Source organism: Pan paniscus, chromosome 18 (assembly GCF_029289425.2).
Source record: "Pan paniscus chromosome 18, NHGRI_mPanPan1-v2.0_pri, whole genome shotgun sequence".
Taxonomy (NCBI): domain Eukaryota; kingdom Metazoa; phylum Chordata; class Mammalia; order Primates; family Hominidae; genus Pan; species Pan paniscus.
The window spans coordinates 4,707,969-4,727,961 of record NC_073267.2 but is presented as its reverse complement, the minus strand read 5'-3'; the positions used below and the strand labels follow the sequence as shown (position 1 = coordinate 4,727,961).

The 19,993-nt window shown below is 49.2% G+C and overlaps 1 protein-coding gene across 1 annotated transcript in view; it reads left to right on the top strand.

Moving 5' to 3' along the window:
* Positions 1-17,650, top strand: part of SRL (sarcalumenin) — a 69,796-nt gene extending 52,146 nt beyond the window's left edge. The window contains exons 2-6 of the mRNA XM_055100815.2: positions 620-721; positions 2,006-2,101; positions 7,350-7,466; positions 9,479-9,712; positions 12,302-17,650. Of these exons, the coding sequence (XP_054956790.1) occupies positions 620-721; positions 2,006-2,101; positions 7,350-7,466; positions 9,479-9,712; positions 12,302-13,113 (1,361 nt within the window). The 3' untranslated portion in view covers positions 13,114-17,650. The remainder of the gene's footprint in view (positions 1-619; positions 722-2,005; positions 2,102-7,349; positions 7,467-9,478; positions 9,713-12,301) is intronic.
* Positions 17,651-19,993: the final 2,343 nt, after the last annotated feature.

Here is a 19,993-nt window from a genome sequence, read left to right as displayed (position 1 = left end):
CTGTCTCAGCTTCCTGAGCTGAGAGAATCCTCCTGTCTCAGCTTCCTGAGCCGAGACTATGGGTGTGCACCACTGCTTGGAAAGTTTTCTTTTGGTAGAGATGGGGTCTTGCTATGTTGCCTAGGCTGGTCTCCAACTTTTGGGCTCCAGTGATCCTCCCATCTGGGCCTCCTAAAGTGTTAGGATTACAGGTGTGAGCCACTGCACTCGGCCCTAGCGTTACTTTAAAGACTATCATCTCTGACTCCACTGGACTAAGAGCAGCTGCCTAAGGAGTTGTGCCTGTTTTGGGCACCACTGTATTCCCAGCATGATGCTCAGTGCCTGGCGTGGCGAAGGTGTTCAATGCATATTTGTTGAATATATGAAATAAATAGATAAGAAGGTTTCTGCAGGTTGAGCTGTGGACCAGCTCCCCGAATGCGAATACACTACACATGGAACTTCATAGAGTCTGGATGATCAAATTCCTTCCTAAAGGCAGAGCTCAGTCCAGTGTAACTTGGCAAGACCCTGCTGAGCCCCTGCTCGAGGCCCAGCCCTCGTCTGCTGTGCCGGGGCCCAGAGCTCAGCTGGCTGTTAGCTTTGCTCTCACTTGGCTGTCTGCTTCTCTCTACAGAAGAGACGGAGGATGCAAATGAAGAAGCCCCATTGAGGGACCGCTCCCACATCGAGAAGACCCTCATGCTGAATGAGGACAAGCCATCTGATGACTACTCTGGTAACCAGAGGGGGAGATATGCCCAGGGCTGGGAGAGCCCGGCCGCCAGGGCCCGGGCAGACTCCTGGAGGCTCCTGAGAGCCAGGGCGTGCCGGGGCTGTATCTTGGAGGCCGGGGTTGTATCTTAGAGGCCGGGGCTGTATCTTGGAGGCCGGAGGGGACGTTGGGGAAGAGGAGAGCCCTGAAGGTGGGAGGCTTCGTGGAGGAGCCTCTGTGAGCAAGGTCCAAGCCTTGGGGTTCCAGGTGGGCACAGAGGAGGAAGGGCCATGCAAGTAGACGGCCTGGTGTGGGCGAATCCAGTGCAGCCTCATGCTGTGCTGATGCCATCTCCTTCGCTGTGATTTTTAGTTTATAAAGCCGTTTCATGTGTGCTGTTTCATTTTATCTTTGAAACCCAAGGATTGCAGCAGGGCTTGTCTCCTCTTAATCAATGAGCCACCTAACTGGAGCTCAGGCTAGCAGCGATTTGCTCCTGGCCCACGGCTAGAGGGTGGCGGATCGAGGGGTAGAGTCTCGCTAGCCTGACTCGTCACCCCATAGGCCTTCCCACTGTGGGCTCCCAGCAGGGAGCTTCCTCTTAGAAAGAGGCCACCTGGGTTATCTGACCCCACCCCTCCCGGGAGTGTCTGGGAGTACACTGACAGGCCAACGCCAGGGCCAGGGTGCCGTTCTGCGCGCCTGCTGGGTGCTGGGCCTCTTTGCCTTCTAAGCCTCAGGGAGCACACACAGAGGTGGGCAACAGAGATGGAATTCTCATCCACCAAAGAAAGGGCTTGCAGTGAGGCAGCAGGCCGAGACAAGGTTTCAGACACACTACTGAGGTGAGGAAGGAGGAGAGAGGTTTTAAAAAAACAGCTCAGGCCGGGCACAGTGGCTTATGTCTGTAATTCCAGCACTTTGGGAGGGTGAGGTGGGTGGATCACATGAGCCCAGGAGTTAGAGGCTGCAGTGAGCTATGATTGCACCACTGCACTCCAGCCTGGGTGACAGAGCAAGATCCTTTCTCTAAATAAATAAATAAATAATAAAATAAAATAACCAAACAGTTCAGGAAGCTTTGGGGGTGGGTAGGAGAATGCCTTTTCATTTGGAGGTTTCTGCGGGTTGAGATGTGGGCCAGCTCCCCAAATGCAAATACATTGCGCAGTCGCTGGGCTGCAAACAGCACTTGCTGCCCACCAGGCAGGGGTGGAGCTGCCCTGGGTGGTGAGGCCCCTCCACAGTGGAGGAGCTGCCTGGATCGCACCTGCGTGATGCTCTTCCCCCGGCCCTCTCTGTCTCCAGCGGTGCTGCAGCGGCTTCGGAAGATCTACCACTCATCCATCAAGCCTCTGGAGCAGTCCTACAAGTACAATGAGCTCCGGCAGCATGAGATCACAGGTAGGGCTTGAGATAACAAGTAGGGCTTGAGATTACAGGTACGGCGCAGGCCTGTCGGCGGGGCCACACAGCTGACCAGCCTGGACTCTCCTGGTACCCACACAGGTTCAGGAGCTCATTCATGATGTGTGCGAGGACTTGTGGGTCTGGGTCTGGGCTCCCCCTGGGAGTTGGAAAGGACGACACCTCCATCACGGAACTACCCTTTCACCAGCACAGCGCGATGCTTTACCAGGGTGTTACAGATGCATTTTAGTTTTAAGCCTTTATGCTTCAGTCATGCACATTTGAGTTTTCAAAGGCGATGATGCCTATTTCAATCCCTCCTGTGCTCCAGAGGCCACAGGTGCCCCCTGTCTACTCATGGGTGGTGCCTGAGTCCTCTGATCACTCCGTTCCTTCCCCTCCTGCTATTGCCCTTCCCCTCTGCTTCCCTTGGGCCTGGATTCTTTACAAAATTGATTTTCAAAATAATAAAAATAAGACACACTTGTTGCAAAAAATTCAAATAGTGCAGAATAGTATACGTTGAAAAATAAAAATTATATTCTTGACCTCCAGCTTTTTTTTTTTTTGAGATGGAGTCTCGCTCTGTCACTCATACTGGAGTGCAGTGGTGCAATCTCGGCTCACTGCAAGCTCTGCCTCCCAGGTTCATGCCATTCTTCTGCCTCAGCCTCCCGAATAGCTGGGACTACAGGCACCTGCCACCACGCCTGGCCAATTTTTTGTATTTTTAGTAGAGATGGGGTTTCACCATGTTAGCCAGGATGGTCTCTGTCTGCGGACCTCGTGATCTGCCCGCTTCGGCCTCCAAAGTGCTGGGATTACAAGCGTGAGCCACCGCTCCCGGCCGACCTCCAACTTCTTTAATTTGACTCCCAGAGAAACCCATCGTTATAGTGAAGACTTCCAAGCATTTCCTCTTCATGTGTGAGCACATAGATGGATGTCGTTTTTTGTTTTTACAAACATGGGATCCCGTTAGGTGAGCTGTGTGTGTGGAAACCTCCCTCCTTCCGTCTGACAGCTGTGTGCTCTTCCCCTGTGTGACCACGCCATGCTCTGGAAAACCAGCACCCTCCTGGTGGCTCACGCCTGTAATCTCAGTACTTTGGGAGGCAGAGGTGGGAGGATGGCTTGAGCCCAGGAGTTTGAGACCAGCCTGGGAAACATAGTCAGACCCCATTTCTACAAAAAATACAAAAATTAGGGGCGGGCATGGTGACTCACACCTGTAATCCCAGCACTTCGGGAGGCCAAGGTGGGCAGATCATGAGGTCAGGAGTTCGAGACCAGCCCAGCCAACATGGTGAAACCCCGTCTCTATTAAAAATACAAAAATTAGCCCTGCATGGTGGCTGGCGGCTGTAATCCTAGCTACTCAGGAGGGTGAGGCAACAGAATTGCTTGAACCCGGGAGGTAGAGGTTGCAGTGAGCTGAGATTGTGCCACTGCACTCCAGCCTGGGTAACAGAGCAAGACTCCATCTCAAAACAAACAAACAAACAAACAAACAAAACACACACACAAAAATTGGGCCCAGCGTGATGGCTCATAGCACTTTTAAAAACAATCCGATGGCCGGGCACGGTGGCTCACACCTATAGTCCCAGCACTTTGGGAGGCTGAGGCGAGCAGATCCCTTGAGGCCAGGAGTTTGAGACCAGCCTGGCCAACACGGCAAAACCCTGCCTCTACTAAAAATCCAAAAATTGGCTGGGTGTGGTGGTGGGTGCCTATAATCCCAGCTACTAGGGAAGCTGAGGTACGAGAATCACTTGAACGGGGGAGGCAGAGGTTGCAGTGAGCCGAGATTGTGCCACTGCACTCCAGCCTGGGTGACAGAGCAAGACTCCATCTCAAAAAAAGAAAAAAATAGCTGGACATGGTGGCATGTGCCTGTGGTCCCAGCTACTCGGGAGGCTGAGGCAGGAGGATCATTTGAGCCTTGGAGGCAGAGATTGCAGTAAACTGAGATTGCACCAGTGCACTCCAGCCTGGGCGACAGAGTGAGACCCTGTCTCAAAAAAAAAAAAAAAAAAAAAAAAAAAAAATTGGAACCCTGGAATTAAACATTTTGCTAGTTGTTGCCATATTGTCTCCCATGATACCAATTTGTACTCACAATAACAGTAGATGAGAGTCCTTGTTTCCCAACAGCAATGCGATTTAAAAATGTTACTCATCTTTAAAAAATTTAGCAGTGGTATCTTATTGTTTTTTGAATGAGATTAGAAATCTTTCCCTGTGTTAATTTGGCTGTTTTTATATGATCTCATTTGATGCTCTGGATGGCTGTAAGTGGCCAGGGTGTAATAGGGTTTGTATTCTTCCTGCTCTACAGAGGGGAACCTGAGGCCCAGAGACGTGCTGGGTTACCCAGGATCACACAGCTGGAAGCAGGGAATACCCTGTTCCACAGCTACCTGTACTATTTTTTGTAGCCTAGGAGCCAGTTATCGCCCCCCTTTGTAGTGGATGCACAGCTATTGGTATGAGCTTGCAGAGCCTCCCGAAGGGTTTCTCTTTCTCTCTTGGCCCTAAGACCCTGAGGCTTGGCCTCCTAGGAAACTTGTGTGTACAGCAGCAGGGCCAGGAGCTCCAGAGTCCCCAGGGCATGGCGCTCTGCAGGGAGGGCCCGCTTCCTGGCCCCTGCACTCACCTTTTGGACTTGGCTCTTAACTCCTAGTCTCTGGCCAGCTTCCTTGTAACCTCTCCCAGGCTCACCTCCCACCTCCTGTATAGGCCAGCGGTGCCCCCTGCTGTGAGGAGCCGAAACCACAGCACCAGGAAAGGGCCCTGTTTGTGGTTTGTCTCGGAGAACGGGAACATCTAGGGCTCTCCTTGGTGTCGCCTGGGCCGGTGTTAAGAGACTGTGACATCTCTGTGGCTGTAACTGGGGATTCCTGCCACCCTCTCAGCCTCCTTATCCCTTCCTGGCCCCCAGCCAGGGCTTGACTTCCACAGAGATGTGAGTGTCTCCTGTGTATTCACAGACAGGGAGGGATGGGGCAGGGCCATGGCGTTGCTTTCAGGCAACGTACATGTGCCTGCCATGTATAAGACACCACCTGGTTAGGACTGAGCTTTAGCCTCGGAGAAGGAAGACCAGAGCATCCGAAGGCAAGATACAGAAGAGGAAGCATACGGCACCGCTCTCTATAAAAAGATGGGGGCTGGGTGTGGGGGCTCACGCCTGTAATCCCAGCACTTTGGGAAGCCGAGGCAGGTGGATCACTTGAGGTCAAGAGTTCGAGACCAGCCTGGGCAACATGGTAAAACCCCATCTCTACTAAAAATACAAAAATTAGCCAGACATGGTGGCATGCACCTGTGGTCCCAGCTGCTTGGGAGGCTGAGGCAGGAGAATGGCTTGAACCCAGGAGGCAGAGGCTGCAGTGAGCTGAAATTGTGCCACTGCACTCTAGCCTGGGGAACAGAGCAAGACTCTGTCTCAAACAAACAAACAAAAAAAAAAAAAAAAAAGAAGATGGGGAAGGGCTGGGTGCCGGGCTCATGCCTGTAATAGAAGCACTTTGGGAGGCCGAGGTGGGTGGATCTCTTGAGCCCAGGAGTTGGAGACCAGCCTAGGCAACATGGCAAGACCCCATCTCTACTCTAAATACAAAAATGAGCTGGGCTTGGTGGTACATGCCTGTAGTCTCAGCTACTCAGGAGGTTGAGGTGGGAGGATCGCTTGAGCCTGGGAGGTTGAGGCTATATGAGCTATGATCACACCACTGCACTCTGGTTTGGGCGACAGAGCGAGACCCTGTCTCAAAAAAAAAAAAAAAAAGATGGGGAATATGATAGCTACAAATATTGCTTATATATGCATTAAAATGTCTAAAATAACATGTAAGAAGTCAGCAGTGGTTACCTATTCCAGGGGGTGTTAGGGCTGAGGCAGACTGGGACGGAGATGGGAGACTTTTCACTGTTTACCTTTTTATATTCCTGATCTTTGAACCAAGAAATTAAATAAATTAAAATCATGATAAATAAATGAAACAAAAGGGGAGGGCCTAGTGTTTTTAGGGTGGCCTCCTGGCCTCAGGGAGATGAGTCTGGAGAACTTCAGTGCTAAGTTATGCAGGGCTGGCCCTCTGTGCTGTAGTCCAGAGAAGAGCTGGAAAAGCTGAGGCCTGAAAATCTGCAATAAGACTGACCACACCCCACGTTGAAAGCCTCTCCCCTTCCCTCCCTGTCCGCTGGATTTGAAAGCACGAGAGCATTCTATTTTTCCTCTTAGGGACCCACCTGGAGTGGCCCTTGCAGGGTCATCTCCCCAACATGGCCTTCGGAAGGACATTGGATGCAGGACCCAAGAATTGCCAGTTCATTGTTTGGTTTTGGGCACTGGCAAATTTGTCATGGACTTTAGAGGCTAGTGTTTGAGAGTGGCCCTAGAAGAGGGTAAGTGCAATGGTTCATACCTGTAATCCCAGCATTTTGGGGAGCCAAGTGAGAAGATTGCTTGAGCCCAGAAGTTTGAGACCAGCCTGAGCAACGTTGCAAGACCCCATCTCTACAAAAAAAATTTTTTAAATTTGCTGGGCATAGTGGTGCATGCCTGTAGTCCTAGCTACTACTTGGGAGGCTGAAGTGGGAGGATTGCTTGAGCCCAGTAATTGTAGTGGGGCACAATTGCACCACTGCATTTCAGCCTGGGCAACGGAGACCCTGATTCTAAACAAAAGAGGACAGAAAGAGAGAGAGAGACACTGGCCTCAGAGTCCAGGATCAGGCTGTATTGGGAATTTGGGGAGCCCCAGGCTGGAGGAGAGGAGAGCTGCAGAGGCTGGAGACAGGAAGGGTCTGAGTCCAGACCACCCAAGATTATACAAGCTGCTCCACATCCATCTTCCATTCTCAACCCAGATTCTCTCCATGTGGAAGCTCCGTCCTCCTTTCTCTATGGGCTTTTCTCCTCCAGATTTAACCAGGAGACCTCACCCAGAGTGAGTTCGGAGTCAGGGTTTGTTGAATTCACTGAGATCCTTCTTGTGGTGGGGGCAGATGTGCCAAGGATCTGGGCAGGGCCCAAAAGTGACTTCTGTGTCTTTTTACTGGCTGATCACACTTACGTAGCAAGACAAGCGCCACTGGGGGCTACACACGTCTGATTCATGGAGAATTCCACAACTCAATTGGATGGATGGTGAGATGCTTTGGAGTACGGTGCCATACCCCTTGTGTGAACTTTTGTTAGTTTTATTCCATCTCTACTTCCTGTTGCCCACAGATGGAGAGATTACCTCCAAGCCCATGGTACTGTTCCTGGGACCGTGGAGTGTTGGTAAATCTACCATGATAAACTACCTCCTTGGGCTGGAAAATACTCGCTATCAGCTCTATACAGGTAATCAATATTCTTGTGTGATTGTTGGGATTTGAATGTTGTATGTAAAAGCACCATGAAAATTTGAATCACTGGCCGGACATTATGACTCATGCCTGTAATCCCAGCACTTTGGGAGGCCAAGGCAGTGGATCACTTGAGGCCATCAGTTTGAGACCAGCCTGGCCAACATGGCAAAAACCCATCTCTACTAAAAAAAAAAATACAAAAATTAGCTAAGCATGGTGACACGTTCCTGTAATCCCAGCTACTCAGGAACTTGAGACATGAGAATTGCTTGAACCTAGAAGGCAGAGATTGTAGTGAGCTGAGATTGTGCCACTGCACTCCAGCCTGGGTGACAGAGGGAGACTCCGTCTCAAAAAAAAAAAAAAAAAAAAGGAAAGAAAAGTTATGCCACATGCAGGTGTTAAAATACAAAATTTGAAAAAGGCTGTGCATGGTGGCTTTATGCCTGTAATCCCAGCACTTTGGGAGGCTGAGGCAGGAGGATGACCTGAGGTCAGGAGTTTGAGACCAGCCTGGCCAACATGGTGAAACCCCGTCTCTACTAAAAATACAAAAAATTAGCTGGGTGTGGTGGCGGGTGCCTGTAGTCCCAGCTACTTGGGAGGCTGAGGCAGTGGAATTGCTTGAACCCAGGAGGCAGAGGTTGCAGTGAGCCAAAATCGCGCCACTGCACTCCAGCCTGGGCGACAGAGTGAGACTCTGTCTCACAAAAAAAAAAAAAAAAAAAAAAGAAAATTTGGAAAAAACAGAAAACAAAAAAGACATCTGCACCAATGTCCATAGCAGCATTATTCACAATAGCCAAAACGTGGAAACCAGTCAAATGTTCATCAGTGGATGAAAGGATCAAGAAAATGTGGTCTGTTCATACATAAATTATTATTCAGCCTTAAAAAGGAATGAAATTCTGATATCTGCTACATGGATGAACCACGAAGACATTATGCTAAAAGAAAGAAGACAGACACAAGAGGACAAATACTGTCTGATTTCACTTATATGACAGTAGGCGGCTGGGCGCGGTGGCTCACGCCTGTAATCCCAGCACTTTGGGAGGCCGAGGTGGGTTGATCACAAGGTCAGGAGTTCAAGACCAGCCTGGCCAAGATGGTGAAACCTTGTCTCTACTAAAAATACAAAAATTAGCTGGGCATGGTGCTGGGCACCTGTAATCCCAGCTACTTGGGAGGCTGAGGCAGGAGAATCGCTTGAACCTGGGGGCGGAGGTTGCAGTGAGCTGAGATCATGCCACTGCACTCCAGCCTGGGCGATAGAGTGAGACTCTGCTCCAAAAAGGAAAAAAAAAAATAATAATAAAGAAGGCAAAATCAGAGAGAGAGACGCCAGAGTGGTTGTAACCAGGGACTGGGGGAAGAGGGAATGGGGAATGACTGTTTAATGGATACAGAGTTTTCAGTTGGGAAGATAAAAACATTCTGGACCTGGATGGTGGCGATGGTTGCACAACAGGGTGAATGTGCTTAATGCCACTGAACTGCATGCTTTAAAATGATTAAAATGGTAAATTTAGGCCAGGAGCAGTGGCCCACACCTGTAATCCCAGCACTTCGGGAGGCCAAGGTGGGCAGATCATTAAGGTCAGAAGTTCGAGACCTGCCTGGCCAACACGGTGAAACTCTGTCTCTACTAAAAATACAAAAATTAGCCAGGCATGGTGGCGAGTGCCTGTAATCCCAGCTACTCGGGAGGCTGAGGTGGGAGAATCGCTTGAACCTGGGAGATGGAGGCTGCAGTGAGCTGAGATTGTACCACTGCTTTCCAGCCTGGGTGACAGAGCAAGACTCCATCTCAAAAAGAAGAAAAACGTAAATTTTATGTTATGTATGTTTTACCACAATTAAAAGAAAGCCCCAATAGCTTAGCAAACATATCCAATTCTGTTGCAAAAGTCTCCCTGTGACACCAGGCATATACACATGCTTCTCAGTAGGTCTGTTTCACAGAGATCATGTATTCCTTCACCTCTCACCCCGTGTGCCCAGGCGCTGAACCCACCACCTCTGAGTTCACGGTCCTCATGCATGGGCCTAAGCTCAAAACCATCGAGGGCATCGTCATGGCTGCTGACAGCGCCCGCTCCTTCTCACCCCTTGAGAAGTTTGGCCAGAATTTCCTAGAGAAGCTGATTGGCATTGAGGTTCCCCACAAACTTCTGGAGAGGGTCACTTTTGTGGATACACCAGGCATCATCGAGAACCGCAAGCAGCAAGAAAGAGGTAATTTAGCCCTCATTTCTGAACAGTGTAAGCTCTGTTTCAAAAAATTATTTTTGGCCAGGCATGATGGCTCATGCCTGTGATCCCAACTCTTTGGGAGACCAAGACAGGAGGATCCCTTGAGGCCAGAGGTTCAAGACCAGCCTGAGCAACATAGTGAGACCTCATCTCTACAAAAAAATTTAAACGATAGCCAGGCATGGTGGTATGTGCCTATGGTCCTAGCTACTCAGGAGGCTGAGGTGGGAAGATTGCTTGAGCTGAGGAAGTTGAGGCTGCAATGAGCCGTAATCGTGCCACTGTACTCCAGCCTGGGCAAGAGTGAGACCCTATCTTATATAAATAAATGAATAAATAAGGCTGGGCACAGTGGCTCACACCTGTAATCCCAGCACTCTGGGAGGCCAAGGCAGGTGGATCACTTAAGCCCAGGTGTTCTAGACCAGCTTGGACAACATGGCAAAACCCCGCCTCTACAAAAAATATAAAAATTAGGTTGGCATGGTGGCACATGACTGTAGTCCCAGCTACTTGGGAGGCTGAGTTGGGAGGATTGCTTGAGCCCAGGAGGTCAAGGCTGCAGTGAGCTGTGGTCATGCTACTGCACTCCAGCCTTAGTGACACAGCAAGACTCTGTCTCAGAAAAAAAAAAAAGGAAGAAAAGAAAACTACTTTTGACAGTGGGTGGTAGGCAGGCAGGGAGAGGAAGTGTGCCCAGTGTTGCCTAAGACCAGGAGAGGCATTCTTAACTTCCACCCTTCTTGTCGTCACTGCGATGCCATCTGGGTTTTGGAGTGCCTGGTGCTCCTACCTCCCCAAGGACTGATTTGGTTTGGAGACGGCAATATTTTCCAAAGTGGGGGCCTAGTCCTCTCTGCAAGCAGCTCTGAGAGGTTCAAGTTGGGGCTCAGTTGTCTTTGGGAGGCCCTGTGTGTCCTGTGTAGCCAAGGGCCTGGACTAATTGGATCCCAGTACCAGTATATTTGACTTCTGGCTAAATTGGGTTTGGTGCTCCTGGGCCTGCTGTAGGTTGAACCTGACCCTCAACTCCTCCTATTCCTGGTTTCTGCTTTTCCAGGGTTGCTTCCCCATAAGCCTTTAGCAGGCTTCTTCAAAGCCCTACTTGCCCTCAGGTAGCAGGGGAATGCTACTGTCTGACTTCACTTACATGAGAGTAGGCAAAATCAGAAAGACAGAAACCAGAGTGGTTTTAACCAGGGGCTGGGGGGAAGGGGAGATGGGCAGTTACTGTTAATGGGTACAGAGTTTTCAATTTGGGAAGATGAATAAGTTCCAGAGAGGGATGGCCATGATGGTTGTGCAACAGTGTGAATGTATTTAATGAACAAGGCTGACAACCAGGCCACAGGACTAGAAGCCAGATCCACCAGGCATGTGGCTATGGAGTAGGCCACTGAGTCCTGCCATGAGGCAAGGCTGTCTGCAGTGAGTCCTGAACAGGGCAGTGCAGGAATGTGTGAGCAGACGGTGGATCTCAGTTTATGGTTACAACTCCAAATGTGGTTATAAATAGATCTTGTAGTAATGATATTAGCAGTAATATTAGAAGCAATTAATAATATTAGTAGTAATATTAGTAATAATATAGTATATTTAATTATATTATTATGGTATAATGACATTAGTAGTATTATTAGTAATGTTAATAATGTTAATAATTATAATAGTAAATTGTACCCCTACTACACATTGGATAATTTTATACATTATTGTAAAAAAAAAAAAAAGATTTCAATGTTTTTAAGACAGGTAGTCCTCATCTCCTCAGTTTTCTTATTTGCAAAGAAAACTAGGAAATAAGAAGCTAATGGAATTAAAATGTATTCTGCACCAGCTGTATGACTGGAATTTTAGGTGCTGTCCTATATTTACAGCAACATGGTAATCTTTATATCAGTTCAGATGTTGATATTGTTCTTCTTGTCATTTTGGAGCTAAAAAGGTAGAGCTTAGAGGCATTTAATATACAGCTCGCCAGGGGCAAAGCTCAAATTCTAGTCCAGGTCTCAATGCCAAGCCCACATTCCTTCCCCCTAAATAATGCATTCATTCTTTCATGTTCTTCTAATTCCTCATTTCTCTCCCTCAGCATCTTTGCCATTGCCCCAGATCCTTTTAGACAATAGGACAATCTCCATTTTGAACAGGTATTTAGCTTTCTCGGAAACTTGGATTTCACAGTAGATTAAAACAATGATCAGGTGGGGCATGGTGGCTCATGCCTATTACCCCAGCACTTTGGGAGGCTGAGGTGGGAGGATTCTTAAACCCGGGAGGTTGAGGCTGCAGTGAGCTATAATCATGCCACTGCACTCCAGCCTGGGTGACAGAGTGAGACCCTGTCTCAAAAAACAAACCAACAAGAAAAAGAAGGATCAGGCTGTTCTTGGTTGAAGATTGGCAAGGGACAGGAGATATGCAATTGATTTTTTAATAGTCTGTAGAAACCCAGAAAATCCGTAGCGCTGTTCCTTCTTTCAACCCCCAGAATGGTTTAGTTCTGAAAGGAGGTGCACGGGCTTTGAGGGAGGCCTACTCAGTTTGACTTCTCACTTCTGTCTCCCAAAGGCTACCCCTTCAACGACGTGTGCCAGTGGTTCATCGACAGAGCTGACCTCATCTTTGTCGTCTTTGACCCAACAAAGCTGGATGTGGGTCTAGAGCTGGAGATGCTCTTCCGCCAGTTGAAGGGGCGTGAATCCCAGATAAGGATCATCCTGAACAAGGCTGACAATCTGGCCACCCAAATGCTCATGCGGGTTTACGGGGCCCTCTTCTGGAGCTTGGCCCCTCTCATCAATGTCACAGAGCCCCCAAGGGTTTACGTCAGCTCCTTCTGGCCACAAGAGTATAAGCCGGACACCCATCAGGAACTGTTCCTCCAAGAAGAGATCTCCCTCCTAGAAGACCTGAATCAGGTGATCGAGAACAGACTGGAGAACAAGATTGCCTTCATCCGCCAGCACGCCATCCGGGTCCGCATCCACGCCCTCCTGGTTGACCGCTACCTGCAGACTTACAAGGACAAAATGACCTTCTTCAGTGATGGAGAACTGGTCTTTAAGGACATTGTGGAAGATCCCGATAAATTCTACATCTTCAAGACCATCCTGGCAAAGACCAATGTCAGCAAATTTGACCTTCCCAACCGCGAGGCCTATAAGGACTTCTTTGGCATCAATCCCATTTCCAGTTTCAAACTGCTCTCCCAGCAGTGCTCCTACATGGGAGGTTGCTTTCTGGAGAAGATTGAGCGGGCCATCACTCAGGAGCTTCCGGGCCTCCTGGGTAGCCTCGGGCTCGGGAAGAATCCAGGGGCTCTCAACTGTGACAAAACAGGGTGTAGGGAAACACCAAAAAATCGCTACAGGAAGCACTAGGTGGTGTAGCGGTTCTTGGGTTCCTGTTGGTGAATCAGCTTGTGTCCTAACTGTCTGAGAAGTCCTGGTTTATTAACCCTTTGAGCCACCCTGGCAGGAATTATTACACAGTGGAGAGTTGGGAGTTCATTGAGGCCAGGGGTCGGGGCAGGTGTGTGTGTCTAGGGAGGAGAGTGGAAACTGTGAATTCCTGTGTGCTTGTCTTGTTGCTTCAATGAGGAGGCCTGATTGAGGCAAGTCAGCCTCCACCTGCTTTTCCTGGGTCCTGTCTTGGAAGGACAGAGAGCAGCTAAATTCTAGTGTATCTTAAATCAGTGAGGGTCAAATAAGCTAAAAGCAGCTGAAATTCCTTTGTTCCCTGTGAGCTGGGAAAACAGCGAAGGCCTGAGTCGTAGAGATTGTCAGGTCCATTTTGGCTTCTTTCCACACTCACAGTCTCGCGTTTGTTCCCCAGCCCTCGGCTGCCTCTTAACTTTGGGTTGACTTTCAACAGTGAATAGTCTCTTGGGTCTGAATATACCTGGGTTTGTTTTTGTTTTTTTGAGACGGAGTCTCGCTCTGTCGGCCAGGTTGGAGTGCAGTGGTGCAATCTCAGCTCACTGCAACCTCCCCCTCCTGGGTTCAAGCGATTCTCCTGCCTCAGCCTCCTGAGTAGCTGAGATTATAGGCCTACCACCATGCCCAGCCAATTTTTGTATTTTTAGTAGAAACGGGACTTCACCATGTTGCCCAGGCTGGCCTCGAACTCCTGACCTCAAGTGATCCACCCGCCTCCGCCTCCCAAAGTGCTGGGATTACAGGCATGAGCTGCCGCACCCGGCCTCCACCTGGGTTTTGAGCCAATCCCCCGGACTTGCTCCTGGTTTCCTCAAGGGGTGGGGCAGTGGTTTAGGACACTCGACAACTAAGAACAGGAGTTCCCAGGAAGGACAAGGATCTGCCTCCCCCACTGCCACTTCTCTGATGTGTTCCTCAAACCTGGCTCGAGGGCTCGATCCCTTTATCGGACCCAGGAGGGGACTGGTTGGTGTATCCAGGTAATTTACTCTTGGAAGTGACTGTAGTGAAGGTCGTGGAAGGGCTCAGAGGGTTAATTGGTTTGCAGTGCGTCTTTGTCTATTGCATGTCTTGGAAAACTCAGATCCCAAAGGCGCTGGGTTTCAGAGAGGACAGTGGAGACCTTGCTCCTTTTCCTTAGGCCGCCAGTCTCTCAAATTTCAGAGGAGGCTGTTTCCACAACTCCCCTGTGGAAACACTTGGCAGCGGAGTTGCTCCTTTGCAGTTCCCACACCATGGCTTTTCCTTTCCTTTCTTCTCCATTCCCTGATGCATCAACACTTACTTGGAGCAGTTTCCTAGGAGTCAGAACCAGCACCAGCCACTCGGTGTCGGTGGCCACCAAGGCTTAACATTGACCTTCCCGCCTGACCTTGATGCAGATGTCCACTGAACACACCGCAGGAAAGCCAGGGCCTTCAATACCAATAAGCGTGAATATGTGTGTATGTTGTCCAAGAGAGATTAGGGAGATCACACAGACTCTAGGGAGTAGAGAACTTGTAACAGTCTTGCAAGGCTAGCATGCACGGCTCCGCAGCAGGTGGTGGGGAGCAGAGGGGCAGGCCCTGCAGGGAAGAAGCAGCCTTTGGATGGTGAAATGTGCATGGTGCACAGTCTGTGCATGCCCAGGAGACCCAGCCCGGGCTGCCTCGAGGGGCTCCTTTGTGCACAGCCAGCCGCTTCTCTTGGGAACAAGCTGTCCTGGGGGCCTTACCCACGAGGCAGGAGTCAGGATGCACCAGCTCAGCACCAGGAAGTCATCCTGGACCAGAAGGACAGTGGAAAGGCAGGCAGAGGGAGAGGCACTCTGAGGTCAGGCAGGGTAAGCCAATTGGCAGTCAGGTTAGGTCTATGCGGAGAACCTCGAGTTAGGAATTCCCGGTTCTCAGAATTGTTATCACTCTGGTGCATGCTGTCACAGGGGCCGTTGCGTTTGGCTTTGTGGAGGGCCTGGACCCTTCCACAAGAACACCCGAGGTTCCAGGGCACTCAGGACAATGTTTCCAAGGAACGAGTCGACCAGGAAAGAACAGTGAGTTCTGCAAGGGGCATCCACGGAGCCTGTGATAGGGGCTGATGAGATGGAATCTGTCCTGGACTTTTCTTCTCATTAACCACCCTCTGCAAACCCCAGAACCCCTCGCCTCATCTCTGTACTGTCTGCCCTCTTGGGGGATGGGCCCTCCCACTTTCCCCTGCCTGCTCCTCCATGCTGCGAGCTGCTTTGGCAGATGTGTTTTTCTGTGTAGTCAGGGGAAAAACAAAAAAAAATGCACAACTGTGTGGGCATTGTCATAGCTGTTGGTGTCACCACTGCTTTGGGGGAAATGGCTGGGATGAGGCTAATACATTCATGCAATATTTATATTTTCAGGGGGCTGCGTTATCAGCATGCTCTCCCTGCCTTGGGCTTTTCTTTCCGTCATGTTTTCCTTTTCATGTTCCTTCTCTGATTTCTCTTGTCTCTGCTGCTCACAGGCCTGCCCATCAGTCAGTACAGATGCTCAGTGTCTGGTTTCTGGCCAGCTCCGTGGAGGGGGCTTTAAGCAGAATTCTGACTCTTTGGGGTGGGGGATTAGGAACTGGGGGAAACTTAACGATCCAGAGATTCCCCCAAGAGGAGTGTCTGGAAGGATCTGTGCCTGGACAGTGGCTGAACCTTTCCAGTGTTCTTTTGGTTCTGATTTCATCAGTCTCAATAAAGTTCGATCTCTCTTTAACACCGCGTGCTTTCTCATGGTCTCCAGCTAGGTTACTCTCTTCATCCTCCTTTTATCTGGTAGAGTTAACTCATGTGTAAGTTCCTTGGGGAGAGACTGGAAATTAAGAAATTGCCCACCCTTGTGTTAGCTGGATGCCCCAGGACCTTTTTTGGGACTGAGGCTGAGTTGCTCTCTCAGCCGCCCAGGAAGGCGTGGTGTCCTCTGAAACTTAAAGAACTGCTCTCTCCTCGGCACCTCAATGCCTCATTCCCCTGGGCATCCACGCAGCTGCCTTAGATAACTGAGGGCTCCAGTGGAGGAGGGCACAAAGGTTTCCTGAATGGTAAGGCTGCCACCTCCCCTTGGCTTCACCAGAAAGTGTTCTCCTCCTCCACGAAGTGTGGACGTGAGCCTCCCGCTTGGACCTGTCTTTAGAGAAACCTGAACGCGTCCTTGACTCCCTGAGCCCTTTCTATCACATTTTGCTGTTTCTAGTGTCCTCTTCAGAGCAGAGGTGGTTTAATTTTTGTTTTACTTCTGGGGTCTTCGAAGGAGTTTCACATCTTGCTTGAGAACAGGTTTTTTGTTGTTTTCTTTTCTTTTCTTTTCTGTTTTTGAGACGGAGTCTCGCTCTGTCTCCCAGGCTGGAGCGCACTGGCGCAATCTCGGCTCACTGCAAGCTCCGCCCCCTAGGTTCACGCCATTCTCCTGCCTCAGCCTTTCGAGTAGCTGGGAATACAGGCGCCCGCCACCACGCCCGGCTAATTTTTTGTATTTTTAGTAGAGACGGGGTTTCACTGCGTTAGCCAGGATGGTCTCGATCTCCTGACCTCGTGATCTGCCCATCTTGGCCTCCCAAAGTGCTGGGATTACAGGCATGAGTCACTGCACCCGGCTGGTTTTCTGTTGTTTTCGATTTTTTTTTTTTTTTTTTTTTCTGAGATGGAGTCTCGCATTGTTGCCCAGGCTAGAGTGCAGTGGCGCCATCTCAGCTCACTGCAACCTCCGCCTCCCGGGTTCAAGTGATTCTCCTGCCTCAGCCTCCTGAGTAGCTGGGACTACAGGCACGTAACATCATGCTTGGCTCATTTTTGTATTTTTGGTAGAGATAGGGTTTCACCATGTTGGCCAGGCTGATCTTGTACTCCTCACCTCAAGTGATCTGCCTGCCTCGGCCTCCCAAAGTGCTGGGATTACAGGCTTGAGCCACCACATCTACCCATTTTTTTTTTTTTGAGACAGGGTCTCGCTCTGGCACCCAGGCTGGAGTGTAGTAGCGCGATCATAGTTCATTGCAGCCTTAACCTCCTGGGCTCAAGCAATCCTCCTGCTTCAGCCTTCTGAGTAGCTGGGACTACAAGCACATGCCACCATGTCTGACTAATTGAAAAAAACATTTTTTTTTTTGTAGGGATGAGGTTTCATTATGTTGCCCAGGCTGGTCTCAAACTCCTGGCCTTATTCCATCCTCCTGCCTCAGCCTCCCAAAGTGTTGGGATTAGAGATGTGAGCCATCTTGCAGGTTTTGAAAGGGAAAAAACTGGGCCCTGGGGAGAAAGGGAGAGTCTGCAGTCCGTGGTCTTTGAGCAACTGAGCAACATGACCCAACTAAGGCCACTCCTGTTCACCCACCCAACCCTGCGTCCCTCTTCCACCCTTTCCCGGGAGAAATCCAGAGCTCTTGCCTGGAAGAAGGAGGACTGTTTTAAAAATAAATGTTAAGTAATATGCCAGAATCTGCCTCAAAATTGTACTGTTTCACAAGCCTCACCATCTTCACATTGTCTGCCATTAAGATGGTAGAGAAACAGAAACAGAAAACGGAGAAAGCACAATCCGGGACCAGGATAAACATAGATAAAGTGAGGGGCATGAATGGAGTATTTTTAAGGGTAAGTGGATGTATCATCCGAATCCATGGGGGTTACACATGGTTATATGCAAAAGGTGTGTGCAAATACATATGTAAAGTCCATGCGTGTGGGGAAACAGGTGGCCAGCTACTTAGCACAGTGCCTGACACACGGGAGCTCATCACCCGTGTGCCATCAGAGTGAATAAGTGGGGTTTGGGGGAGTAAAGAAGGTGTCTGTGCGGTTTTTTGAGACAGGGTCTCACTCTGTCACCCAGGCTGCACCCAGGCTGGGTGACGTGATGCAACCACAGCTCACTGCAGCCTTGAATTACTGGCCTCTAACGATCCTCCTGCCTCAGCTCAGCTTCCCAAGTAGCTGGGACTACTGGTGCACATCACCACACCCAGCTAATTAAAAAAGGTTTTTTTTTTGGCTGGGTGCGGTGGCTCATGCCTGCAATCCTAGCACTTTGGGAGGCCGAGGTGGGCAGATCACTTGAGATCATGAGTTCAAGACCAGCCTGGTCAACATGGTGAAACCCAGTCTCTACTAAAAATACAGAAATTAGCCAGGCATTGTGGAGGGTGCCTGTCATCCCAGCTACTTGGGAGGCCGAGGTAGGAGAATTGCTTGAACCCAGGAGGCAGAGGTTGCAGTGAGCTGAGATGGCACCACTACACTCCAGGCTTAGTGTTTTTTTTTAGAGAGATGGGGTCTTGTCATCTTGCCCAGGCTAGTCTCAAACCCCTGGGCTCAAGTGATCCTCTCACCTCAGATCATTTTTCTTTAGAAGAAAGTAAAGGCAATAAAAAAGCATTAGAAAAACAAACTGGCTGGGCTAGGTGGCTCACACCTGTAATCCTAACACTTTAGGAAGCCAAGGTGGGAAGATCATTTGAGGACAGGAGTTCAAGACTGGCCTGGGAAACATAGTGAGACCTCCTCTCTACAACAACAACAACAAAATTAGCTGGGTGTGGTGGCATGTGCCTGTAGTCCCAGCTACTCAGGTGGCTGAGGTTGGAGGATCGCTTGAGCCTAGGAGGTAGAGGCTGCAGTGAGCCATCATCCCACCACTGCACTCCAGCCTGCGAAACAGAGCAAGAACCTGTCTCCGTTAAAAAACAAAACAAATAGAAACTGAGAGTAGTGTGATGTGACATGAGGTTGTCTGTAGAATGCTGACCAGCCTGGCCAACATGACGAAACCCCGTCTCTACCAAAAATACAAAAATTAGCTGGGCGTGGTGGTGCATGCCGGTGGTCCCAGCTACTCGTAGGCTGAAGCATGAGAATCGCTTAAGCCTGGGAGGTGGAGATTGCAGTGAGCTGAGATCGCGCCACTGCATTACAGCCTGGGCGACAGAGCGAAACTCTGTCTCAAAAAAAAATATAGATATATATATTATATGTATCTATATATATATCTATATATATTTTATATTTTTTATATATAAAATATATTAAAAATTTGCTGGGAGCGGTGGCTCACGCCTGTAATCCCAGCACTTTGGGAAGCCGAGGCGGGTGGATCACGAGGTCAGGAGATTGAGACCACCCTGGCTAACACGGTGAAACCCCGTCTCTACTAAATATATAAAAAAAAAAAATTAGCTGGGTGTGGTGGCGGGTGCCTGTAGTCCCAGCTACTTGGGAGGCTGAGGCAGGAGAATGGTGTGAACCTGGGAGGCGGAGCTTGCAGTGAGCCGAGATGGCGCCACTGCACTCCAGCCTGGGTGACAGAGTGAGACTCCGTCTCAAAAAAAAAAAAAAAAAATTATATATATACATATATATACACATATATATACACACACATATATATAAAGTAATTTTCATTAGAAAATTTATTGAGGATTATTTCCTGAACAAAAAAATACTTTAAAAAAATCTTAATTCCATCTCCATTTCATATTTGATCTTTACCATGATCTTGTAAAGTAGATGGGGGCAGGGATATTTCTTATTCCTAAATCCAAATCTAATGTGGGGAAACTGCATCTACAGAGGTGCAGTTTTGCCTGAGTTCGGCCTGAGTTCACTCTGCTAATGCAAGACAAACCACACCAAAAGGCCAATTTCCTACCCATCCCAATATCCTTTCTACTCTATTCCATCACATTGATTTGCGGTAATCTAGAGCTGACAGCATATTGTGCACTGTATATTTTTCAGACCCACTAAAAGATGAGATTTTGTATTGTGAAGAGTGCAAAAAGATTTGTTATATTTCCATTTTTTCCAAACTTCTTAATTTTTTCC